Source organism: Mustela lutreola, chromosome 12, assembly GCF_030435805.1.
Source record: "Mustela lutreola isolate mMusLut2 chromosome 12, mMusLut2.pri, whole genome shotgun sequence".
Classification (NCBI taxonomy): Eukaryota; Metazoa; Chordata; class Mammalia; order Carnivora; family Mustelidae; genus Mustela; species Mustela lutreola.
In genome coordinates, this window is record NC_081301.1 from 34,226,471 (window position 1) to 34,253,011 (window position 26,541).

At 51.2% G+C, this 26,541-nt stretch overlaps 2 protein-coding genes across 6 annotated transcripts; one reads left to right on the top strand and one right to left on the bottom strand.

Annotated features, from left to right (window-relative positions):
• Positions 1-46: 46 nt before the first annotated feature.
• ZBTB5 (zinc finger and BTB domain containing 5) lies at positions 47-14,079 on the top strand. Of its 4 annotated transcripts, none has more exons than XM_059141349.1 (2): positions 47-232; positions 9,598-14,079. In XM_059141349.1, exon 2 carries the CDS (start codon positions 9,602-9,604, stop codon positions 11,633-11,635), a length of 2,034 nt encoding a protein of 677 aa, XP_058997332.1. In that variant the 5' UTR covers positions 47-232; positions 9,598-9,601; the 3' UTR covers positions 11,636-14,079. The 4 variants fall into 4 exon arrangements, with proteins under 4 accessions (XP_058997332.1, XP_058997335.1, XP_058997334.1 ...); XM_059141352.1 differs by lacking the exon at positions 47-232 and adding an exon at positions 245-299; XM_059141351.1 differs by lacking the exon at positions 47-232 and adding an exon at positions 325-407.
• An 846-nt stretch (positions 14,080-14,925) lies between these two features.
• Positions 14,926-24,483, bottom strand: GRHPR (glyoxylate and hydroxypyruvate reductase). Of its 2 annotated transcripts, none has more exons than XM_059141354.1 (9): positions 24,324-24,483; positions 22,596-22,726; positions 21,539-21,611; positions 20,867-20,983; positions 19,526-19,614; positions 18,266-18,370; positions 17,449-17,584; positions 16,039-16,169; positions 14,926-15,260 (listed from the first exon to the last, which is right to left on the bottom strand). In XM_059141354.1, exons 1-9 carry the CDS (start codon positions 24,404-24,406, stop codon positions 15,139-15,141), a joined length of 987 nt encoding a protein of 328 aa, XP_058997337.1. In that variant the 5' UTR covers positions 24,407-24,483; the 3' UTR covers positions 14,926-15,138. The 2 variants fall into 2 exon arrangements, with proteins under 2 accessions (XP_058997337.1, XP_058997336.1); XM_059141353.1 differs by lacking the exon at positions 14,926-15,260 and adding an exon at positions 15,434-15,648.
• Between the last annotated feature and the right edge of the window lie 2,058 nt (positions 24,484-26,541).

Sequence of the window (26,541 nt, forward strand, 5' to 3'; positions counted from 1 at the left end):
TTTCGCGGGCGTCACTTCCGTTTACTGTCGGCCGCCGCCGCGGTGTTCTCAGAGTGCGGCGGCGAACGGGCTGAAGGAGCTGAGGGACGAGAGGCGGGGTGGGCGGAAGGGGGAGGAAATCCCATTGCGGAGACGCCGGCCTGGACGTTCCCGCCTCCTCCGACTCTGTCAGGCCGGATCGGAGAAGGGTCACCGCCTCCTCCAGCGAGCAGGGGGGCGGAGCCCGGCTCAGGTGAGGCGACCCTGTCAGCACCGGCGGCGGTGGAGCGCGCGGGCGCGCTCACGTGGAGACCGTTGAGGTCCGGGAGAGCTAGGCGGGCGGCGCGAGCCGGCTCGCTCCTAGGCGTCGGGGCGCGCGCAGACGCGGACCGGTGACCCCCGCCTACCCTGCCGGTCTTTCTGAAGGGGTATTGTTACCCCTCGGAGCCGAGGGGCCAGGCGGGTGGGAGGCGGGTTCTTCTGCGCAGGCGTCCCCCAGGTCCCGACGCCAGGCTGTCTGCCGGGTGGGGCGGGGGCTCTTGCCCCCACGGAGACGCGGGCTGGCGGCGTTGGTTGCCGGGATGGGGTGGACAAGGCCCAGGACCTACAGGCCGGCGGGTTAACAGAGGATCTGCCGCCCAGCGGGATGGGGTCGGGTGGCTTCGTTGCCCTCTTCTGGGTCTGTGAGCGTCGAGGTTTTCTTTCACCCGAGCGAGACCAAGGCGGTCTGGAATCGGGACCGGCGGTTGACCCTGCAGGGGTGGAGCCAGCCTTTTGGAATGCCCCAGCTTGTTATCTGAGAACTGAACTGTTTCTGGGCATTTATTGAATGTCCACTTTTTCCAGGCTTCGTGCTAGGAGCTGTGGGGGTTGGAGCGGTAAAAACAGCCGTTCCCCCTCTTCCCCTTGTTTGAAGGACGGATTTGGACGTAAATGTTAACATCGGGCAGTGAATTAAAGGGGAGGGGGGAGGGGGGAAGGTCAGTCTTTTGCCTTACAAAAACAAAAAAACGGGGAAAAAAAGGTTGTTATAAAGTCAGTCTGCATTCTGCCCTGGTGGAGAGTATTGTAAGGAACTAAGTTCTCTATAGGAGACAAATCCTAAGTGTTTATTCGGAGAAAAATGTTTACGGAAAAGAACAGTAAAGTCTTGATCAGTAAGGAATGTGCTTCGGTTCTGGTTAATTTGAATGAATAGAAGGAACCCTTCGCCTTCAAAATTGAAGACAAAACTTTTCCCCTAATACATTCATATACTTTTTGGTTGTAGTACGTAGAAGATACTGGGATCTTTAGAGGTTGAAGAGACTGCTATGCGTTAGTCATTGATGATTTGTTATTCTTGTGCAGACTCTTGAGCCCTAGATCGCTAAAATAGGTGTGCTGGCCGCCTTGTTTGTCCTCCAGGGCTTGCTTTCATTTGCTAATCCTGCGATTTCCGAGAGGAGGGTGGTTGGCAGCAAGCTAAAAGAGCCGAGGTGGGGGAAGAGACCAGTTGCGCAGAAAAAAAAAAGTTTTTAGAGAATGGCTCCTAAACCAAGGGAAGGCCTGCTGCTATTGCTTTAACTCTAGCTGGAAATTCCAGCAAACTTGGGAAGACTGGCCTGGGCACCACTGCCAGCTTGGTGACCTGCCAGGTGAGACTAACTCGTTGGGGACCTGTTCTGGGCCTTTGTGTTTTGCTGAATAAATGAACCCAGACTTTTTAGAGTTCTGAAGTCTTGTTTTTGATGTGCTCCTTTTTGTTCTAAAAATTGTCAAAACGTAGTTAGCTGGGGATGCTGGCAAACTGTATTCTGGTTAATTGAGGTAGGTCTAGCAAAATTCTTAATATGATAAGATTTGGAAGAAAAGCATCTAAAAATAGGTGTTTTCCTAAATTTAGAGATCAGTGCTCTCAAAAGAGACTGTTGAAATATTGTTACAAGAAGGTGAAGTCATTTTAAAAAATCACTTTGATAAAAAGATGCATCCGAATATTTTAATACTTAAAGTACTGAGCACTGAGGTACCTGGGTGGCTCGGATAAGTGCCCAACTTGATTTAGGCTCAGGTCATGATCTCAGACTAGGTGCAGTGAGATTGAGCCTGGGTGGGGTGCAGCCTGCTTAAGATTCTCTCTCTCCCTCTGCCTTTCCCTCCCCTAAAATAATAATAATAAAATTAAAAATATTTAAAAAAATAAAGTAGTTAACATAAATTATATTGAATTGGAATTCTTCGGTGGGGGTGCAACTTAAAACTGTATTACGTAGAGTGAGATAAAGCTTGCTGTAGTGCCCACACAGTATCTTGAATTTTCCTGTTTCTCCTTGGAAAGGGAAAAAGAAAATTTAAGATATTGGGTCAGTGTTAGCTTTCAACTTGTATTTTTTAAATGTATATTTGTTGTGAACAAATACTTCTCTCCTCTGTCAGTTTTAAACATATTTCTCTTTTACTGTACTGAACATTTCTCAAATATGGACATTGAACAGTAGGAGCCAAATTTTGTTAGTGTAGCAGGTGGGCTGCAATGTAACACTACACTGCACCTTTTGTCTGAGTATGAAGTGAACTTCTCATATGCTAACAGACCAGCTGTTTCTGAGTGAACTGTGGTTCTTACAGTTGTTTTCATCATTTTCATCACTGAATAGTGGCTTTTCATCTCAAGGTCCAATTTGGGGGGGAGCCTTTCATTTGATTAGTTATATATGCTAAAAGCTTTGATTTATCTTTCTGACAGCTCCAACAGATTAGGAATTGTGTTGGAGTACTGACTTTTTTGTACTGTAATAGGCATATTGTGCTGTACCCTGGAAGGAAGGCTCTATGCACGGCTCATATCAAGGAGCTGGGACTTGGGCTCCATCCATCTCTTTGAGGGTAGAGTATTTATGTAATTTACTTGGGATTTTTCTGCACAGGAGATTTGACACTTCTCTCCCATTTATTTTTGTAAGCAGTCTATATCAGTATGGATCTATGGATATTTATATATTGGGGTATAATCCAATGCTATTTTATTTATCTTTTTGCTCATGTTGTTCCAGTTTTGGCCTTTGGGAGCGCTTCTTTTGGGTCCCATGTCCCTTTCAAATACTTCCATTTTCATGTTTGTTTGAAGCATCTCCTGAGTTTTTGACACTGTAAGATACTGCAGGCTTATCTTGTATATTTTCAGCCCCAGTACTAGAATCAGCCATTTCTCCAAAGAGCACTAACTCCTTTTGTTAGAAAATTGTCTTTGAATCCAAGATCTGGACACCAGGATTTTCAGTGGTATTGATTTACATTTCTTTGAAAATCTCTTCCATGTCTAGGTTAAAAGAAGACAGGTGGATTCTCTTACCTGCTTTTGTATTCAATTTGTTGTGATACAGTCTTGATTAAAGTATACCAAAAAACACCCAGAGTCACACAGATATGTACTTGGAAAAGGGAAGAGTATTTTCGTAGCTTTTTCAAATAACTCTGGATGTTTTGGTACTGTAACAGAGCTTAGCAAATGGTATTTTCTTAAGTGCTTGGTTAGTAGCAGTGTGTAATCTGAAACCATGTCAACAAACTTTTCATATTCTGTTACATTGAAATACATTCGTTTGTATCTTGCACTTTGAATTTTTTTAATCCATAACTTATTTTTTAACATCACACTTTATAACATTGGTCATTTGGAACATACTCATTCACTGGCTTATGCAGATCTTCCAAATGTTGATGCATTTATAATATTAAAAAAAAAATCACCTTCTATTAATATCACCAGTGATCTCACTGGGTTTGAGCACTGGGAAACTGGGAAACTCTCAGTGACATAAATTTCCCAAATTTCCAATTTTTACCTGAAAGCTGAATTTTTTTTTTTTTTTAAAGATTTTATTTATTTATTTGACAGAGAGAGATCACAAGTAGGCAGAGAGGCAGGCAGAGAGAGAGAGGAGGAAACAGGCTCCCTGCTGAGCAGAGAGCCCGATGTGGGACTCGATCCCAGGACCCTGAGATCATGACCTGAGCCGAAGGCAGCGGCTTAACCCACTGAGCCACCCAGGCGCCCCTGAAAGCTGAAATTTTATCATAGGCAACAAATACTATAATGTATTATTATATCTATAATAAAATGTAAGTTGTTTTCCTTGAAATGACAAGCTCATTTCACTCCTCCTTAAAGAATGTCTGGCAAATACCCAAGTCTAAATGTCTAAATAACCATAATTTATCGTTCTTCTTCCAAGTTATAATGGTGCTCCATTAAAAAGGCAATTAGTTTAGCTTACAACTCAGAAACTGCACAAGGACTTTTCCCTGCATTGCATTTTAGTGTGCAGCGCAATTACTTCGCGTGTACTTTCCATTTCATCTCACATAATGTTAAAAAAGACACGTATTCGAGAACTGAAACAATATGAAGGGAAGGGGAGATTTGGTCCCCTGTAGCGTAAGCATTCTTGTAGAAGTGGCTGTGGCCACACGCAAAGACAGCATTCTGGCCAGATTGTTCCTGCTGCGCAGTTCAAGCTCAGGTGTCCAGTCTTGCCATCAGTTCTTTCAGCAGCTTACTGTTATGCTTAGGTTAGCTAGAAACTGTTGTTGCAACCAAGAACCCTGATTCTTATTGTGCTCAAGCCATCAAAAATGGAATTTAAACAAATTTTTTTTTACAAAAGTTACCTGAAAAGTGATGATAGTCTTCAGTTGAAAGTTATATGCCTCTTTCTTAACTTTTCCGACAACATGTGGTGATCGTTAATATCAGTTATGAGCATTCGCTATCCAATACCTGCCTTTCTAGCCTTACCTGCTCTCCAGCCAGAACAGATGCGCTGCCTCCCCCACCTCAAACCTCTACCCACTTTTGCCTCCGTTTGGAATGTATTTTATAGCTCCTTTTATCCAAGTGCATACTTGTACCCAGTTCTGTTGTCAGGGCCACCAAGAAGCTGGAAATAACGTCTGCCTTCTCTGAGCCACTGAGCACACTTCAACTTAGGTGGCACTTAGTGCTCTCCACTTGGTAATAGTTATTTGTAGGTGTCGTGTTTCCAGTAAGCACCCGTGACAGGACTATGCTATATCAGTCTCTGTTCCATAGCACTTAACCTTGAGCAAAGCAAGCACTTCCAAACATGGAATGAATGAATTTGTATACCAGTTACACAAGCATCTTCATGGGCTGCTGTGATCTCTAGAGTTGTGTAGCGCCTCCAGTACAGGGCTCCCAAGTTGCTGGGCTTTTCTCCTTTAGTGGGTCAGCTGTCGCCCTTTTTTTGCAGCTGTCAACGCGGAGCCGCCTCTTGCCCTCATTCTGGAATTGCTGTTGCTCATCTTTAATCAGTTAGGAAACTAGAAAAACTTGAATTTTTTTTGTTTCTAAGACAAAAGACTATGTAAACGCTTGAGGGGCTTTCCTATGAGGAACTCTTTATACGTAGACTTTGATCTTTATTTTGGATATTCAGAGACTTTCTGAGTTTTGGCTGATTTTAGAGTAGTTGGGACTCTCAGGAAAATGACTGTTGGGCAATATGGTGGTGTCGTTCATCATTATACAGTCCGTGCTCGTTCAGTAAATAATTTAATGAGCTGTGTATCAGACACTTTGCAGGGGGAGAGAGAAAATGCAATCCCTGCCCTCAAAAAGCTGTTTTAGTAGAAACAGCATTTGAGTTTGCACTAGGAATGTAAGTAGGGCACTAAAACATTTCCTTATTCAAACAGAATCATGAAGTTCTAGGTCAGCTAATCGTCAGGAATTTTGAACTGGAAAACAAGGTGGCAGAGCAGGGAGAGTTGGAGGGTAGGGGAGATGGTAAGGGATCGGGCTCTGGCTTGAGTTCATGCTTTTTAGTCCTTGATACAGTCCCTTTTCCCTAGACCTGATCTGTCCAGTTTCTGAGCCAGCCCTGACAGAGCGGCAACAGAGATGATAAAATGAGCCAATGCTGACAGATCGAGTTCTGGGGTTGACGCTGGCACCTATGTGCCCACCTAGTCCTGGCCATTCCCTACTTCCACTTAGTCAAATCAGAACAATGGGCAAACGTGCCAGGATTCCAGGACTTGGAGCTCTGTCAAAAATCCTAGACTGCTTGTCTGGGACCTTGCCTAGTTTTGCTCGCTTACACTTATTTTTGTTTATATCATCTCTAAAAGTGGAGGAAAAGTTCTTTTTGGTTATTCTTTTCTGCTAGGGTCTTATCTAGATTAGGGATATTGAATGTTAAGAATCCCTTAGACTGTTAAGACACTTCCTGCAGGTGGCAACTTTGCAGGGCCTGCCTGGCATTCAGGCAGCAAATCACTCGATACGGTATTATATAGATGGTATTTGAGTGTAGGTGTGCTTTTCCTTACCAAGTCAGTATATTATTGAAAAGCATGTGGATAAATCAATATATAAGTCAAATAGTTTAAAATGTGCTATTAATTGGTTTATTCTCCTCAAACACAAATGAACTTTTTTATTAGTCTAAGTAAAGCATTATTAGGAAAGTAAATCTATTGAGAAAACAGTCACCTCTTGATTATTCATGTTAATAAAATGAGAGTGGTATAAGTATATTTTCTTAATTATATTTAGTTTGGAAATTACTAAAAATCTGTTCCTGCAGATAACAAATATTGTACTGTATATTTGCTATGAGTCAGACATATACAAATTGGCAGATTACTTGCTGTATCTCTTCCAACTCTATAGACTCAGATTGTCACATTTTGAAATCTTTTAGAGAGACCTGAAGCTTTTTTCCTTGGCATGAAGGCTTCAGACAATAGCTCTTGGTAAAGCACATATTTTTCCAGCTCGAGCTCTTTTTTTTATGGCTTTTACATTGGACCTCTGAGTTGGCTACATATGCTTGGGAGTTTTGAATAACCATGATCTTGATTCACGATTCTCTTCCATCAGAGCTGAAAGTAACACATTTTATATCTCCCAAACTAACAGAATTTTTTTTAAAAATACCCCTTCTAGATCCACAAAGGTTTTAAGATAGCCATGTTACTTAGGTTTTTCTGAAATTGTGTTAAACCTTATGTTTATCTTGACCAGGTTAAGATAAAAGGGGAATTCACTGGCTCATGAAATAGGAAATTCTAGGGTGATGGCCCTTACAGTCATGGCTGGATCCCAGGGTCTTGCTGTCATCAGGACATTGTTTTGGGGGTATTGCTTTCTTTTGTATTGGCTTCCTTTTTAGACAGGCAACAGTGGCCACCATCAGTGCTAGACTCACATCTATCTTGTAACTTGCAAGCTGGGTGAAGAGAGTCCCAGGGCAGATGCTAGTTGGCATGGCTGGGGTCACATACCCATCTCTAAAATAATCACCGGAGTCATGGGGCCAGATCTCCCTGGATTATTTGTTCACTCCTGAAACTCAAAGGTTCAGGGCAGTCTGGTCTGCACCACAAGCACTAAAAATGGGTGAGAAGTGATTTCCCCCAAAGACGTAGTAGGCTGACCGTCCCCCACCCACAAGAAAAAGTGTCCTTTGGAGGTAGTATTTAAAGTGTTTGCCTCTTTATCTGTGAGGAAGCATTAACAAGCTTCATGTTACTGTAGTCACTTGGTGCTGTGTAACAGCTCACTTCCATTCAGCGTTCCATGGCTTGAGACAAAAATCATTTTATTACTACCTTGAACAGTTCTAGGGGTTGCCTGGGCTCAGCTAGATGACTCTCTCTTAGGGTCTGTCTTGGGGTTGAAGTCAGACCGTGACTGGGGCTGAAGTCACCTTGAAGGCACACTCCTGCCTAGGAGTGAGTGCCAGCTGTCACCTAGGCTTCAGCTAGGCTTCCTCGCGGCATGGGCAGCTGAGTTCCAAGAGCAAGCCAGAAAGAGCAGACAAAAGCTCTGTTGCCTTTTACGACCCAGCTCCCAAGTCAGTGGGAATGGAAGAAAAACACTGTAATTTCTGCTGTGGTCCTAGATTTGTCTGGCTTCAAGGCAAATGAACACGGACCCCACCTCTGGATGAGAGGAGTGCCAGTGTCACACTGCAAGAAAGCATGCTGATGCGTGATCTTAGTATATGGCCAGGCCTCTTGGAAAGTACAGTCTGCCTTACACATTGCCTTATTTCGAGCGACTAGTTTTTATAAAGAACATGAAACATGAATTAGGTGTGGGTTGTCCTTTATACTGACCAGATCACTTTGTTGCCTAGTGTCTCATGTAGGCTCTCTGTCTTTTCTCCTTTTCTGATAGCAGTCTCATTTCCCGTTTGTGAATTATCTCAACCCACTTTATGCATAATCATGTTAGGTGGATAAATCAGCATCTAGCCTGTCAATAGAGAATAGAAAAACAGAAAAAAACAAAACAAAATCCTCCTTCTTTGCTTCCCTAAAACAGTCGTGGGGATGCAGGTAGGTCCCTAAGCCCAGCACATAAGAGCTCTCCTAGAGCTTCCAATAGGTTGTTTTTTTTTTTTTTTTTTTTTTTTTTTAAAGACTTTATTTATTTATTTGACAGAGAGAAATCACAAGTAGATGGAGAGGCAGGCAAAGAGAGAGAGAGGGAAGCAGGCTCTCTGCTGAGCAGGGAGCCCGATGTGGGACTCGATCCCAGGACTCTGAGATCATGACCCGAGCCGAAGGCAGCGGCCTAACCCACTGAGCCACCCAGGCGCCCTTCCAATAGGTTGTTTATTAGATTTCCAGCCAGTCCTTCTGTCTTGGCCCTACCTTTAGTCTGCTTCCCTGGCACCCCTGCAGCCAATTCCTGAGCCTTTGGGTGGGTAGGGGGCTTCTATGTAAGTCAGGTGGTTTTTCTCCACTGCCAGGTTTGCATTTAGCTCTCTGGGTATGCTGAGTCAGTTCGGACTCATTCCTTTACCTGGTCACCTGCTACCAAAATGCTACTGTTGCTCTTCCTTGTGGGATTGTATCTTTGAAAAAACAGCAAATCCAAAAACTTTAGTCCTTTTAATGAGGGCAAATGCATGTGTGCAATCTACCGTCTTCTGTAACTGGAAACCTTACCCACTAATACTGATCTGCCTCTCTCACTCTTAAGGTTGCTAGAAGACTGGAATTTCATGGAGGTTATTCACTGTCCTTAGGGAGTGCAGAATTGTAATTCACGTCCATAGGATAGCCATTCCACCACTTACACTTTGGTCTTTTCTAACATGGGTCCCTAAGTGTTAAAAGTGGGTCCTGCGAAGAGTGAAGGGGAGCCTGTAAATAGCCAGTAGCTGATACCATGTGTCTTCTTGCTTCTGGGCTTGTTAGCTGAATTGGCATTTGTTCCTTATTTGACAGGTTTTTAGTCTGTGTGCCATCATGAGAAATATCAAAAGCTTTAAAAGGCCCAAGCTTGGGCGCCTGGGTGGCTCAGTGGGTTAAGCCTCTGCCTTCGGCTCAGGTCATGATTTCAGGGTCCTGGGATCGAATCCCGCATCGGGCTCTCTGCTTGGCAGGGAGCCTGCTTCCTCCTCTCTCTCTCTGCCTGCCTCTCTGCCTGCTTGTGATCTCGCTCTGTCAAATAAATAAAATCTTTAAAAAAAAAAAAAAAAAAAAAAAGGTCCAAGCTTGGCTGTCCACGTCTCTTTTCATCACATCCTCTGTGCTCTGACTTTGGCTTCAGCATTTCTAAGGTCTTAATGCTTTCTTTCTTTGTTCTTTCTATAGGATCATGGATTTTCCTGGACACTTTGAACAGATCTTCCAGCAGCTGAACTACCAGAGACTTCACGGGCAGCTCTGTGATTGTGTCATTGTCGTGGGGAACAGACATTTTAAAGCCCACCGCTCGGTACTGGCGGCATGCAGCACGCATTTCCGAGCCCTCTTCTCAGTGGCAGAGGGAGATCAGACCATGAACATGATCCAGCTGGACAGCGAGGTAGTGACAGCGGAGGCCTTTGCCGCACTGATTGACATGATGTACACCTCCACGCTCATGCTGGGGGAGAGCAATGTTATGGATGTCTTATTGGCAGCCTCTCACCTGCATTTGAACTCTGTTGTTAAGGCATGTAAACATTACTTAACGACAAGGACGCTGCCCATGTCTCCCCCCAGCGAGCGCGTCCAGGAGCAGAGTGCTCGCATGCAGCGCTCCTTTATGCTGCAGCAGCTGGGGCTAAGCATCGTGAGCTCAGCCCTCAATTCCAGCCAGAGTGGCGAGGAGCAGCCGGCCCCCATGAGCTCCTCACTGCGCAGTAACCTGGACCAACGGACGCCCTTCCCCATGAGACGCCTTCATAAGCGCAAGCAGTCCGCAGAGGAGCGGGCCAGGCAGCGCCTCCGGCCTGCCATGGATGAGTCTTCCATTGCTGACGTCACGCCAGAGAATGGGCCATCGGGGGTTCACTCTCGGGAGGAGTTCTTTTCACCCGATTCCCTGAAAATCGTGGACAACCCTAAGGCTGACGGAATGGCCGACAACCAGGAAGACAGTGCCATCATGTTTGACCAGTCTTTTGGTGCTCAAGAAGACGCCCAGGTGCCCAGCCAGTCCGACAATACTGCTGGCAACATGGCCCAGTTGTCCATGGCCTCTCGTGCAACTCAGGTTGAGACTAGTTTTGAGCAGGAAGCTGCCGCCGAGAAAAGTGGTTTTCAATGTGAAAATCCCGAGGTTGGCCTTGGAGAGAAGGAGCACATGAGAGTGGTGGTTAAGTCTGAGCCCCTGAGCTCTCCTGAGCCTCAGGATGAAGTGAGCGATGTGACCTCCCAAGCAGAAGGCAGTGAATCCGTGGAAGTGGAAGGGGTTGTGGTCAGTGCCGAGAAGATAGACCTCAGCCCTGAAAGTAGTGATCGGAGTTTTTCAGATCCCCAGTCTAGCACGGACAGGGTAGGTGACATCCATATTTTGGAAGTCACGAATAACCTGGAGCATAAATCCACTTTCAGCATTTCAAATTTTCTTAACAAGAGCAGAGGGAGTAACTTTAGTGCAAGTCAGAACAATGATGATAATATCCCAAACACTACTAGTGACTGTAGGCTGGAGGGGGAGGCCCCTTACCTGTTGAGTCCAGAGGCTGGGCCTGCGGGCGGGCCCTCTTCGGCCCCTGGCTCTCACGTGGAGAACCCGTTCAGCGAGCCTGCAGACTCCCATTTCGTCAGGCCTATGCAAGAAGTGATGGGCCTGCCCTGCGTGCAGACCTCAGGCTACCAAGGAGGAGAACAGTTTGGGATGGACTTTTCCAGGTCTGGTTTGGGTCTCCACTCCTCCTTCTCCAGGGTCATGATGGGCTCCCCGAGAGGAGGAGCCAGTAACTTTCCATACTACCGACGCATAGCTCCCAAAATGCCAGTCGTAACGTCTGTCAGGAGCTCACAGATCCCAGAAAACTCAGCCAGTTCCCAGCTAATGATGAACGCAGCCACGTCCTCCTTTGAAAATGGCCATCCTTCGCAGCCTGGCCCTCCACAGTTGACCAGGGCATCCGCCGATGTCCTGTCTAAGTGCAAGAAGGCCTTGTCAGAGCACAACGTCTTGGTTGTAGAGGGCGCTCGCAAGTACGCCTGCAAAATCTGCTGCAAGACTTTTCTGACCCTGACGGATTGCAAGAAGCACATCCGAGTTCACACAGGGGAAAAGCCCTACGCCTGCCTCAAGTGCGGCAAGAGGTTCAGTCAGTCCAGCCACCTGTATAAACACTCAAAGACCACGTGTCTGCGCTGGCAGAGCAGCAACCTCCCCAGCACTTTGCTCTAACCCCCACCCCTCGATGTCGGGCCGGTGCCTGTTGTCCGACTGAAGCGGACGGCTCTTCTGGTTGGTGGTGAACGCCATCGGGTTTGAGGCTTCCGGCCCCCCCCCCCCCCGACGGCTCGTGCAAATTCCGGTGACTAGTAAGTGGAGAATTCACATGCGGAGCACTTGTGCCGCTGCTGCTTCTCGGAACGAGATGCAGGCTTTTGGAGGGACGTGATCCCTGAAACCGAGTTCTTCCTTAGGGCTGAGTAAAGCAGTCAGAAAGTAGTTTGTAATTCATGGCGTTAAAAGTGGCACATTTAAAAAATTAAAAATGGAAGTGCAAAAAAATTTTTTTAGCAATTTTTGTAAAACTCTGAAGCATTAAGTAACTTTCCTATATCCTCTGAAGGGAATATTATATACCTGTACAGCGATGCAGAACGCACTTACGTGTAACCAGTGGCGAGCTTGTGCCTGTCTGAAAGGAAGGCCCTTAAGGACATGCCTGTCCGCCACGAATGCTTTAAAGTATATCATGAGCTAGGCCTAGGCCTCAGTACTGTATTTTTAATTTTCGTCTCCACTGCAGTCACAGGCACTGCACTTTGATGGTGCTGACACTGGGTCCAGAGCGAGCATTCTCTGGACTGTTAGGTGTACATACTTTTGAAAACACTACTGCTGGCTAGATGTTTTAATAGTTTTTCCTGGTTTTAAAAACACAGTTGTAAATTGAGTATGGACTGTAGGGAGTGGCAAGTAAGGTGTTGTTTCTGTTGTGCTGTTTTAGCGGTATTTTACCCAACTTGTATTACATATGTTACAGTTCCATGTTTGGAAGTCAGAGAAGAGCTAGTGTTTGTCTTTGTTCTAATAATGTGGAGTCCTGTTTTGTGGGATCTTTTCATGGTGCATTCACCCTTGGCTGCGTCCAGGCTTTGGGGTCCCATCCAGCCTGACACATCTCACCTGCGACAGGCCCGCTCTCTGCTTTGCTTCTCCGCTTCTCCGCGCTCCCTGCCCCACGTGGCATTCTTGTCCAGGCCTGCATTAACTGTTTCTATTGCAAACTAACCAAAAATGATGCTAATCTCTTTCCACCGTGGGTTTATCACTTTTATATACTGTAGTCTTAAAGTCTAGACCCTGAGCTTTTATCATTGTTGCCCCAACCTAAGACCGAGAATGTTTCAAATTGTTTAAAATCCAAACATAGTAGTGTTATTCCCAGATAAATATTTTCCAGACTTTATAAGAAAGTTTGGGAGCCCAGAGCATGGAAGTCACCGAGTAGCACCCGAGATGGAGGACACAGTTGGGCTGCTGCCCGGGGCCTCCGTGGGTTCCACTGCCTCGCTTCTCAGGGCTGCCAGTGGCACCTGTGCAAAGCCCAGCCTGGGCTTGTGTGCATCCGGGGGTCTCTGGAGAGCTCATGGATTCCGCCTAATTCATGCGAACTTGAGTTCATGTTTTACACAGCTCTTTCAGAGACACCAAACCACTGTGCGTAATCAAAAGAAGTCCTTCGGTTCTTACTTAGAACTGTTTAGAAAGCAAAATACGTGTAGCCCAAAACAATCAGCATGCGTTTTCTTCCCTTAATCTAGTGTGTGCATTTACACATCTGTCTGTGGATAAATTCACATTGTTCATAGTCAGGCTTAGCATCTCCTGTGAACGGATTCCCAGGGAGGAAAGCCAAAAAGGAAACTTCTGTGATTCCTCTCCTTTCCAGCAGACGTGGGAAAGAGACTGCTGGAGGATAACGGGATCACGTGTGAAATGCAGTTGTGCGTGCGGCTGTTGTTAGAGTCGTGTTCTGATTGGATGTGGGGGTGTTCCTTATCCACACCTATACTAGATGTGGGGACCAGCGTCTTATGGGAAGATTAATCTTGGGAGGCAGGTGGGTCAACATGGAACACAAGAGAGTCCCTGCCTGGGCCTGGGGAGAGGAGCCAGTGGCAGCGGGAAGAGCAGGGGTACTCTCCTTCCTTCCCTTCCATCTTGGCGGGGAGAGGCCAGGCGGCTGCGCCTCACCTCAGTTCAGCCTCAGTGGTCCTGGCTTTCGGGACTGTCTCTGATACAGCGCCTGGAGCCCCGTCTCTCCACTGCTAGATGGATTCTGGAATCTCTCATCTACCTCTTAGTTGATCGGTCTCTACATGTGAGAAGCAAGCTTTTGGGCCAGTGTCCTCATACATGCTATAAAACTTAAAAATAATTCAGAGGTTCCCTGCAAAACCAGTCTCAGGGTTCCTGTGATCCATAGTTTCTACCTGAATTAGAACTGGTTTTGGGTACCTGAATTTTGATTGGTTAGCCTTAATTATAGCCTGGCATGGTCATTTCTGGTGGGCAAGTCACAAGGTTCTATCAGGGCACCCAAGTCAGTGGTGCTATGCTGGTCAAAATTCGAGATTTTGAAATAAAAAATTTGTCACATTCATGCCTCTAACTAACTACGTGTTTTTTCTTTGCTTAGGTTATTAAGGTTGAAAGAAAAAAGGGAAGTATGGCTTTCTCCCCTAACTCTGCTTTGACCAGTACTTTTTTAAAAAAACCAAACCTCCTCCAAAACAGTCTTAATGGTGTCCATCACAATTATTGTCACTGCCCTCAATTCAGTCCCTCTGCTCTCCCTGCACTGTCTTTGGCCCGAAGCCACGGGTGTTCTCAGCACACCCAGTCCTCCTCTTGGACAGCCTGCTTCACCCTGCGCTTTCTGCTGCTCCCATACCTGCCTGAAAGCTCCATCTGCTGGCGGGGCTTGGCCATGGGGAGGAGCCGGAACCTGAATCCCTCGGCAGGAGCAGGGCTCTGGCCATGCAGGAGGCCTGGCCTCAGGAGGAGTAAAGCAGTAAGCCAGGTGGTGATCTGAACAAGGGCATCCACCTGGGGGCAGGGGCGGAGGGGATGGACAAAGAGAGCAAAGTGTGAAGGTGCTGAAACGGGTTTTAAATAAAAATTAAACTCCCCTACTGCCAATTATTCTTGGCCAAAACAGTAAGAGTACTGTGACCTTACCTGGTTCTCTTGGCCATGTATATTAATTGGATGGTCTAGATAGCAAGTGCCATGGTCACCACTGGGCCACGGTTGTCCCATCGCCGGTGAGGGACAAGTGAAGGAGTCGAGGAGGACATGAGGGGTAAGGTGGTTTGGATGGGTTCTGATAGCTCACATGCTGGCAGGGGTTGCGGGGGAGGGTTGGGGGCAGAGCAGAGCCCACACATCACCAGATGCCCTGATTTTAGAAAGGTAAGCAGATGCCCTTGTTAGCTTCTCCCAGTTACGGGCCCACACTGTCTCAGAGAATTATTTAATAGGATCACATACTTTTGGCTCAGATGTTTCCAACCACAAAAGCAGCAAGCCTGTGTATCAGCACCAGTCTTCCTTCTGCAGGATCAGAACAGATCAGACTTTTCCCTTGGCTCCCATCCTGTGGGTCCAGATCAAGCTTCCGCTGACAGACTCCAGGGACACAGTGGGCCTCCTGACCCTCAGCGGCTCCTGTCCTATAGCTTGAGCTCCCTGGGCATCGGCTCCCCTCGCAGGCCAGCCAGCAAGTTGTTAGCTGCCAACAAGGACATGGTATTTCGGGTTCCATAGGTGGCGCTACCAATGTGGGGCAGGATCACTGGAAAGGGGAGGAACAGAGGGAGGTAAGGGTGTTTCCAGAGTCTTAAAGTGGGCCCTGTTTTCCTGACCAGGGGTTGTCAGTGAGAATAAAGAGAACCTGCTTAGTGCTCTTTGATTTGGCCACTGTCCTTATGCGCTCCACTCCTATGGGGCTGAGGGTCAGGGGAATTATACAGGGACTTGGGGCTACTGAAACCCAGATACGAGTGAGGTCACTTGTCCCCAAAGAGCACCTTTCAAAAGCAGTATCCAGGGCACTGAGCTGAAGTGCTGGGCCTGCGGGGATGGGATGGTTTTCCCAGCTGTGGGCAACAGCCCAGACGTGAGCGCCAATGTTCCTCCTTTCAGCCTGGTGAGGACGGTGGGGACAGTGGAATTTCCAAGGGCTACAATAATGGGGGCATTCCCCATGGACAGGCAGCTAAGGACCTCCATCCCAGAGTGTACACAAAAGACAGGATCTGGCTCAGCCCCTATATGAGTCTGGAGACGGCACACTAGCTCCCTGGGGAGACAAAACTTAATATAAAGAGCTGTTAACCAGGTAGAGTAGCTGGGGAGGCTAAGAAGCATCCAGGTGTGATCCTCAGCCCCACAGCATCAGTGCTTAGGATGCCCCGCCCCGTGTCCGGTGTCACTAACAGCCTCAGTATCTCCCGTCCGCCTGTGTCCCCGTGCTTGGTGCCGCTCACGGCAGCTCTGCACCCAGCACCTCCAGACCACCTCTAACTCCCTCGGGCCCGGGTGACTCCGCATCGGGAAATCACAGTTCTCACCGCAGTTCTTCAGGGTCAGGAGCGGGTGGTCTGTGGGCAGCGGTTCCGGGGTCGTCACATCCAGCCCAGCAGCCGCAATCTGCCCACTAGTCAAGGCCTCGTACAGGTCGTCCTGGTTCACCACTTCTCCCCTGGGAAGGACAGTGGTGCCTTGGCTGCCCCCAAGCTCCCTCCCCGCAGGCTGCCTCTACGGCAGAACCACCCACGGAATGGATTTCCCCACGGGACCAGGCACTGACTCTTAAAGCAGAAAGTCTGATAAGCTACTTCTTTACAGTAAGTCTGTACAGAAACACTGAGAAGCCCAGCCCTACCACTCGGTAACTATGTGACCTTGGGCCAGGGTGTAACCTGCCTCTGTAAGACGGGGAGAATACACCCCACTCCTAGGCGTGCTGGGAGGATGAGAGCTTACCGACCCACTAGTGCTGGAACAGGGCCTCCGATCTGCATCAGTGTGGGGCCCTGTCCAGGGGTGTCTGCCTGAGAACGTGCAGGAACCATGGCATCGAGTTGTCCTACATCCGAGTCAGCAGCCCTCCCTCCTGTGACTGAGTCACTGAATTGTCACTAACGATTGGCTCAAGACTTCATGCTGCACCCAAAGTAATATTTGTGCAATCAGCAACAATGCACAGGACCCCGCCCAGTCCTGGGTTCATGCAGGTGCTCTGCACACGGAGACTGAGACATGCTCAGTCAGCACGAGCCCTGCACCCCTGCATGTTTCACGCCCCCTCCAGGTCACCTCCTTTGTGGCTAGACATTCATAAATACAGGGGCCTCTGGAGTGACATGAGGGGGACCCCAAGAAATCCCTTCATTTGCCTTTACTTGCCTCCAAACTGACTTAAGCAGGTTCAAAGGGCACTAACCAGGCTGTGTCTGGAGCGGCAGAAAGGGGAGGTCTGCCTCCGTAACATGCCCAGTGGCCTGAAGGCACCCTGGGGACACTGTGGTAAACCGAATTAAGTTGGGTTTGAGTCTATCTTTCCAGAAGCACCAAGGTTCAAGCTGTCACTAACTCGGGCCCAGACTTAGTGTATAGGTGGTTGGCCTCCAAAGGGCTGCTAAGATCGTTACACCCAACTCTTCGCAGTAGAGAACACAGACTGCCCGAGGTTGGCTGGTAACTCGTTGCTATCATGCCTCCACTCCCTGAACCACGTCTGCCACGTGCTACTGCCAGACCGACAAGCCACACCTGCTCTGTGGCGACTCCTCCCAGCCCAGGGCACTCTCTGGTGGCCTTTACTGGACTTCTGAGCTGGGTCTAGCTGATGGGTCGGTTTAGAGAGGGGGAGGCTCCACCCAAGGTGTCACGGACAACCCACGGGGATCACGGCAGCAGGGACAGCCCCCCTCTATGCTTTCTCGGGGCCCCAGGGAGCTTGGGCGGCCGCAGTGAACCTGCTGATGTTGACAAACACGGCTGTGCTCTTCATCTGCTGGAAGAAGTCCTTGTTGCAGAGCCCCTTGGTTGCAGGGGTTAAGGAGCAGGCCACGATGATGAAATCAGACTCAGCAGCCAGCCTGGGGGTGGACACTGGGGAAGGGCAGGGCTCCATGAGACGCCAAGTCCCAGGATGGAGACAGCAAAAGGATGGGAGACCAGACCCTCGCCTCCCCCTGCCAAACTCCCAAGATGCTTCCTGAAGGCCTTGCGTCCCCGCAAAACCTCTGATAACTATCCCTCCTGGTGGGCTTCTGGTATACTGCATCATTTATCCAGCCTTCTGGTCTTACAGATGGGGAAACTAAGGCCAGAGAGGGACGGGAAGGCCCCAGTGTGCCAAGGGGGTGAGGAATGGCTAAAATCCAGCTGCCCTCTGCTCACAACACTATGCCCCCTGACAGGGGGCTAGATCCATGGGACACAAGGCTGGGGAACAGTGCTCACCGGTTTATTAGAGAAACTGGGTGTCAAAGCTCCCAGCAATCCCTTATATCTGTCACCATCCCTGGTGCTCTGCCCAGGCAGGGACAGTGGTGACAAGGAACTCTGAGAGACAGGAAGCCTGGAGAGCCCTCAGGCACAGTGAGAACTCCCTGTGTGGCCTGGGTGTATCCCTGCACTCTCTGACCAGGCCCCAGTTAGCTAGGTTAGCTAGTACCTGAGCGAACCACGGGCCCCAGCTACACCTGCCCAAGATGCTGCCGCTACGGAAACAGACACCCCTCTACTGGGCTCAGATGGGGCTCCTGCGGAAATAAAGGTTTTACTTACCAAACTCGGCCTGGAATTCTGCAGCTTCCTGAGGCCTGGGCTGGCGCCCCGTGTACAGGAATCTTTGGACGCCAAATGGCTTCAGGCGCCGAGCAATGGCCTGGCCTGGAGGCAAAGAGAGTCCTGGCTTGTCCCTAACCCCTCAGAGGGCAGGAGCAGAACTCAGCAGCTCCAGGGACAGAGAGTCCCTGGGGTGGTGGTGGTGGGGGGTGTCCTTCCATCAGCACACTTCTGACTTTAACTGGTCCTGTCCCAGTGTAGCCAGCCCCCCAGAGACCCATGCTGCCCTTGGGGGGCCATGTGACAGCCCTTCAGAGACCTGGAGACAGCACCAGAGCTCCTCTGTGGCTATGACTTGGCCCTGGGTACCATGAGAGCCATTTGCTAACCATCCCTGAGAACTGGACCTGGCACCCCAAGAGTAGTCTGACAAAGCAGTCCCCTCCTTCCTTCTGGACTGTTTGCTTTTATTAACGCAGCCCAGGACTTCTTAGGACTTCTTCTTAGGACTTAGGACTTTCCAGTGGCATGCCAACTCACCCCAAAGCTTTTAAGACATTGTCACATGTCCTGCTCGAAAGACAGGCTTGGGTTGCTGGGTTTCCAGAATCAGAATGTGCCCCAAAGCTGGTGGGTTCCTCCGAGCAACTCTCCAGCGGGAGAGGCACTGCTAGCTGGCCGGACTGTCCAACCTCTCCACCCTCACCCTCGCCTCTGGACCAGGAAGATGCCGGAGAACCAGACAGCTGCCTGGCTGAGCTCAAGCCTTCAGGCCAGACTTCTCCAAGCAGGGACCCCTGGGAGAAAACTAGCTCTGGCCCGTCTGCAGAATCACAGGTAAGCTCTGCCCCCAGATCCTCTGGTTCCCAAGTTAAAGCTTTACAAGCAAAATGCCTTCCGGCAGGCTTGGGGGAGCTCGAGCCTTGAGGAAGCCCTCCTCAAGGCCCCAACCCAGCCATTACTGCTTTCCTCCATTCTGTATGGAGCTGTGACCATAAAGAATCCCGACTCAACATGCTTCCATCACCTAGCAAGTTCTTAAGGAACTCTTGCTTTCATTTCTTTTATTTTTTGCTTTTGCCTGTGTTTTAGGAAGCGGGGTCTGTCCATTAGATGTCCCTACTGCATGCAAAGTGCACTGGGAACAGCCCAGGGTGGCCACTCTTTCCAAAGGATGGTCAACACCCAGACCCCAGGCACCAGAGACACAGGCGACACCAAGGTTGCTGGGGCGGGCCAGTGGGAAGTTGGGGGCCTCACCGATGCGCCCCAGCCCGATGATGCCCACGGTGCTCTGCGTGAGTCCATAGCCACACATCCACAGGGGTTTCCACGAGCTCCAGCCACCGCTGTGGGGAGAGGATGGGGGAGGTCAGAGCCCGGCCTCAGGCAAAGATGAAGGCTCTCTGTGAACACACAGACCCAGGACCCCCAGGCAGGGGCTGGGGCCCAAGAGGTAGAAGACTCTGCTCTCCAGCCTACAGGACAGCCCATAGCACGAGTTACACCACAGCCACTGAGCGCTGTGGATGAGCAGCTCTCGAATGACTCTTCCCTTAATGGCACTGGACGGCACAGCCTCTGAGGGCTGGGAGTGGCCTTTGAAGTTCTCATCCCATTTTGCAGATGGGGAAACTGAGACCAGCAAGGGTGGCCTCCCTGAGGTCACACCCAGCCAGGGCAGAGGTGGGAGCAGCAGGCTGTGAACTCAGGATCTGGGATTCCAAAACCAATATTCCCAGTGCCCCAGGGAAGCAACACAAAGCCCCAGGCCCACCCCACGGCCCTGCGTGCACACCAGGGGGACAGAGCTGCCTTAAGCCACCTCTGAGAAGGGTGCCGACTCCTGGGGCAGCAGGGTGAGCAGGATATGATGCTCTCAGTGTCTGCCTCAGCCCCGGCCCCGGCCCGGGGCCTCAAACCCTGGTCCACAAGCCCCGAGGGCCTGCACTGGCCCATCTGCCCACCTCCCAGCAGCTGTAGTGCCTTTCTAAGCCTGGATGCACAGACCCAAACCCCTGATCCGAAACCCTCAGGCCAGGCATTGCAATTTTCCGATTTCAGAAAGGTTTCCTGGTGCATATTGTCTGTTCTATCCCATACCCTCGGCAGCATCTAGGGTGCTGCCTGTTATCAAACACATGGGTTTACCGGCGGCAAAGCATGAACATTCACACAGAGGGAGAGAAATAAAGGCCTTCGATGGCCTCCTGTCATTTCTGGCCAGGTCTCACTACCAAAGGATTTGTGAAACCACTGTCAGCTTTCCGAGCTACTGGCATTGAGCGATGATGCCCACCAGCTACTTCTCAGGGGAAGCCTACACTCCATGCTCCTGCCCCTGCCCCTACTTCCTCCCCAACCGGACAAGACTGATCTGTCTCTCCCTATCCTTCTCCCTCACGATTTCCCCTCAAAGCCACCATTCACACACACGTGTCTTTAGCTCAGCTCTGCCCCTCATCAGTCTGGCTGGGTCTGTCCCTGCTCACTAGAAGAGGCCCCCCTGTGGACAGGGATCACATCCAGGCCAGGGGGACGCCAGGGCCTCAGGCACACAGCTGCCAAGCACAGCCAACTTTCCCATTGGGGTTCACTCACTTCTTCACCTCCTCCATGGCTTCTGGCAAGCGGCGACAGGTGGTGAGCAGCAAGGACATGGCAAGTTCTGCCGTGGTGTCTGTCAAGACATCTGGGGTGTAGCCCACACGGATGCCGCTACGAAGCAAAGATCTGGTGGCAACACAGGCCTCAGGCACCTTCACCAGTTTCTACCTCTGGGACCTCTCCATGCCGCCACTCTCCTCCCTCTTTGCACTGCCCACCGGGAAGCTCCGAGCTGTAAAGGAGCACTCAGGAACTGACTGCCCTCCTTCCGGTTCGCTTATCTCCCGCCTGGCGCAGGACACAAAGATGAAAGATCAGGGCCCCAAGTCTGGGGCAAATTACTACTCGCCCTTTCTGAATCTCCTCACTTAATGGGAGAATTAATAATAATACGAACCTTTCCTACTTCAAGGGGTTGTGGTCAAGATCAGCCACCAGGCTGAACGGGCAAGGGGGCTACCTGACAGATGTAGTTACCCACAGCGTCCGACCGTTCGCGGCCTGTCGTAACTGCCCTGTGCTCATGCGGACAGAGCGAACGGGCAGGCCCCTCACAGTCTCACTGGGGGGCGGAGGAGGGTACGAGCAAATGAATACTCAGTGCCCTTTCCCACTCTGCGGGCCGGCCCTCTCCCCTGACCCTTCCAGAGCGTAAGCTGCTTTTACCGCTTCTTGATTTCCTCCAAAGCCAAGTGGTCAACGCCGACAGACATGGTGCTGATGACTCTGAGATTGGATCCTGTGGTGCAGAGAGAGCATTGTTTGTATCTCTCCTCCTGGAGTCCAGCCCATACCCCCAGGGATATCACAGGGCCATCTGCTTATTTTTATTTTTTGAGAACAAGAGGAAAGGCTGACATCTCTGTTCCTGGGCTAGAATCCTAAGCAACCCTACCTGACAGACTCAACAATCCAACGTGACTCCTCTGTGGGCAGACTCTGCAGCTCAGGGAGCGGAGGTGGCCGGCCCCCAGTCACAGGCTGCCGAGTGACAGAGCTGCGGTTCGCCTTGAGGCCTCAGACACTCAGACCTCCACGCTCACCCACGGGACTGTCCCTCAGTGAGCCTCCAGCCTCCTATGACCGCCCCCTGGGGCCTTGCTGTGGACACACTGAAGTGTCCACTGAGATTTGGCTGGGGGTGCGACCCTTACACACACTCTCCACAGGGCCGGGCGTGGAAAGCTCCAGGGCCAAGGCTGGGGCATGGACTGGCTCGGCACGGACTCACGCAGGCCCTCCCCATCCAGCAGCCTCGATGTCTGAGCCTTTCCTCCCAAGAGCTTTCTAGGGTGACATTTGCCCTGGCCCAGGGCTGGGCCCCATGGCTGGAGCTAACATTCTGGGTGCCTGCTGGTGCCTGGCCCTAAGCTGGGCCCTCCTGCACGATACAAATGAGCCCAGAAGGGACGGGGACTTTCTCCAGGTCATAAAGCAAGGCTGGGGCAGGGCTGGATGAGGGCCTAGGGACTCACGCGCTCCCTCCACACCACAGTCTTTGCCCTCCTAGCTCCCTCCAGGGCTTTGTGGCCAGGAGGGGAGCAATGCCTGTGCCACACGGAGCTGCACACACTTGCTTCCTCAGGACTAGTTTGGCAGTGAATGCCTTCGGAACTCAGACAGGTCCCTGCAGGGGTGTGTGAGGAGCCAGCTGTAGCGGACTGATATGCCCTATGGGGCCAAGACGCCCTCGGAACCCTCCCCAGCCCTGCCCAGCACATACCTGCAGCATCCAGAAGCCTCTTGTCCACTCGATCAGTGAGGAGGCAAAGCAGGCCATGGGCCCCCGCCACACCTCGCTCCAGCTCCTTGGCGGGGATTGGCTCATCCGAATCCCAGTGCTCTACCTCACAGCTGAAGACACAAGAAAGATCACTCAAAAGCAGGGCAGCGCCACAGATGCCCCCAGACTTCCAGAGACCCCCTGGGACTACACTCCCTCTCAGAGTGAGAACCACTGCCTTCTGCTTGCTCCCGCCTCAGGACCCCTGGGTCACGGTCAGGCACGGGCGGCCTCAGAACTGACTCAAGAGGGTGGCTGTAAAGGGCTGTCACAGAGTGGAGGTCACCAAGGCCTGACAAGAGCCTGGACTAAAAGGAGAAAGTCATGGGGACAGCTCTCAGCTCAAAGCAAGGAAGAACCTGATCTCCCTCACAGGAGGCCTCATGGCCAGTGGGGAGCCCCGGTTTGAGGTGGGCCATTCCTGCACCAGCTGAGGCTTGAATGTCCTGTCCTTGGGAGTCCATGCAACGGGAAAATCTCCGACTTGCACCCTGCCAGGAAGGCCACTTCTGCCACAGTTCATGAGCCGTGGAGGTGCTTCCAGAGGAGCTGCCCAGCCTCCCAGTCCTTGCCATGTAAATCAGTGCAGCATCACATGTGGCAACACACGGGACGGCAGCTAGTGCCTCCCAGAGGCCCTTGCTGCAGCACCTGGCAGACCAAGCCTGGGCACAGGCCTCCATGTAGCCTCCTTCCCATGGGCACAGCACTCAATGCTACAGCTGCCTTCTGCCCTCTCCCTTCCTCCTCAGTGCCTGCAACTTGGCAGGCCGGCAGCAAAGGTTTCGTTACATTGAACAAAACAAACAAATCTCTTTGCATGGCCCTGGTTTCTGAGCCTGGGTTCTGCATTCTCGCTGCCGGACACTGGCAGTGCAGACCTGGAGGACACAGTGCTTCCGCCGCGGTCAGACAGAGCTGAGTTTAAATCCCAGCTCGGCCACACTGCAGCTGTGACTCTGGGCAAGGCACTTAACCTCTCCCAGTTTGCTCATCTGTAAAATGGGAATTATAGGACCAACTTCAGAGTGTTGCAAGGATTAAGCATTTATGTCTAAGAAGCACTTGAAAACCTAGCATATGATCTTCAGTTTAAGGGTCACAAGAAGCCCCTGCCAACTGTCCAAAGGGACCAGGCCAGTGACTGCGAAGGTCCCTGACCCTGCCAAAAGTGAGCTCTAGGGTAAAGGATTAACAGTCTGGATCTTGCATCACCCTCCGCCTCCCCTCTCCCCAGGCCTTTCCATTCACCCGCACTGCACTGCACGTGCCCAGGGGAGTTGCGGGCCCTGCAAAAAGTGCCCGCAAAAAGTTGTGTCACTGCAACAGGATTGGACAAGGCTAGGCCACAGAGAACTTTCTTTAAGCCTTCCCAAACTCCATAACCGTCCAGGCCAGGCACGACTTGGCAAGGCCGGCTAAGACGCAAGCGCAGGATCCGGCTCCCTCCGGTCCTTGCGCCGCCGGGCCCTCCCCACCAAAAATAAGTGGGGTGTAAGGATGCCGCCCCCAGCCCGCCCCGGGCCGCCTGAAGACGCTGAGTCACCCTGTGTGCGGGGTGCGGGCAGCCAGGGAGGGCTCGGGATCCGCAGTCCCTTCCCCGACACCACCCCCGACCCCGGGCCGGGCCCGGGGACTCGGCGTGCCGCGGGGGCGCGGGGCTCTTACTCTGCTGCCCGGGCGAGTGCCGCCCAGCCTTCGGGTGGGATCCTGCGGGTGACGAACACCTTCATGAGTCTCACTGGCCTCATCCACCTGGCAGCCGCGGGACACTGACCCGGAACGCCAGACGCAGGCGGGACGCCACGGAAGACGGGGCGGGGCCTCGGAAGGGGCGGGGCTTGAGCTGGGCGAGCTGGGGAGGGAGAGGCAGCAGGGGCGGGGAGGGGTGAGGAGGGAGGTGAGTGGGGGCGACAGAGAGGGGGAAAGGTTGAGGGGGCGTTGGAGGGCAGGCAGAGGGAGCCTGTTGGCCTCGAGGAGCGGAGGCTGTGTGTGTGCAGGGAGTGGCAGTGGCAGTGTGACTCTATAGGGTGAACTGTGGAGCCCTAAGTGTGTGCCTCGTGATACTGTGTGTGCATGATCAAGCCCTCATGGAACTGGGACTTGTTCTGGGGGGCCTTGGCCTCTGAGTACTCACTGCCACAGAAGCTCAGGGATTGGCAGGCGTGTCTGGAGTTGGAGTTGGGGTGGGTAAAGGGGCGTCCAGGAGAGTCCTGTGTGAATATGTGTGGACGTCTGTAGGGATGCCTGTAGCTGTGGGAGTGTGTCTGTGTCCCGATTGGGGAGATGCAGTTAGGGACCATCCTAATTCCCAGGACCTAAGCGCCCCCGTGGTCCTTGCTAGGTCTGTTCCCTTATAGTCACACTGTTCCACACAGTGGTCTTTGGTCACAGACTGGGCTCTGAGCCAGGCCTCTGCCTTATATACTCAGGAGGCCGGACCAGGGCAGTCTGAACCCAGGAATGGCCCCTTTAGTAGCTGCCACAATTCTCCCATATGAAACCCACAGTTGTGGGGGGAGTTTAATTGGTTAATTGGTTGCGGGCCACCTGGTATGAAGACTGCTGCAGGCCGGCCGGAGGGCTGCAGGCTGCAGGGCTGGAGGGCCAGGGCCAGGGTGCTGGAGAGGGCCATGTGGAGTCACAGGCAGACCTGGGCTTTATAGCCCAATAATGTCCCTGGGTCTGATCCCAGCTCTGCCACTTACAAGCTGTGTCCTTCACATCATCTTTCTCAGCCTCAGTTCCTTGGTTACAGAATGGGGTAAGGAGCACGTACCTGTCAGGGTCATTGTGATGATTAAACCAGTAACGTTGGCGGGGCCCTGAGCCATGGCAGGTCCTCACAAGCGCTGAGGCTGTGGAGGGGAGAGGTGAGGAGATCAGGCTCTGGAGCCCTCACTGACCACAGGTCATTAAACTTCTGTGTGCCTCAGTTTCCTCATCTATGAAATGGTGTCATGGTTTGTTGAAAGGATGAACTATGTATGGTCCGGTGTGCTCCCACAGCGTGTAACACATGGAGTCTGTGCCTGACAAATGCGGACCCACGCCCTGGTGCCCTGAGGTGGCAGTTGGTCAGAAATGGAGAGGCAGAAGTCCAGCTGAAGATAAGTGAGAGGGGCCCAGGCAGAGGAGCACCCAGGGGACAGAAGCCCAGCCTAGCGGTCTCTTCCCTGCCTGTTTTATCTGAATCCATTTCTTCCCCCTCAGGGCCCACACAGAAACCAGAGACAGGCATGGAGAGGCGACAGGCCCAGGTGGGTTCACACAGCAAGTCACTGGAGAGGCCAGATCTGGCCCTCTGCGCCATGTGCAGGCCCAGTCAGAGCTGCACCCTGCCATCCCCCTAAGTTACACATTAATAAATGTCTAACCCACAGATGGTTATCTGCACTGCAGGGCCATCTCAGGGACAATTTCTGAAATAGTTCAAACATTGACACAACGAGGTGTTTTTCTGTCTCCCGCAAGGCCCTTGGGAGAATGACACAGCCAGGTGGCTCCAAACTCTGTTACTCAATGATGATGCCTGCACGCAGCTCCTCCCACACCCCAGGGCACGGGAGGACACTGGGTAAGCCTATCCCTGGGGGGCAGGAGGGGGCATGACCCATTAATGGGCTCGCCCCTAAGGCAGAGCACCCTCTGGTGCTCCAGAAGTCCTACTGGGCCGTAGGTGTGAGCCAGAAAAGATAGCCGGCTGAAGGTCGGTGAGGAGGGAACCTGTGAAATGGTAGGGAAGGAAAGGATCTGAGCTGGAGAGGGCTTCACTGGGTACAACTCATCAATGGAATGAGTCGCTGATACTGATGAGCTCTTACTAAGTTCCAGGCATTGGACAGGGCAACTCACAAATTTAAACGTCTCAACAACCCTTGAGTAG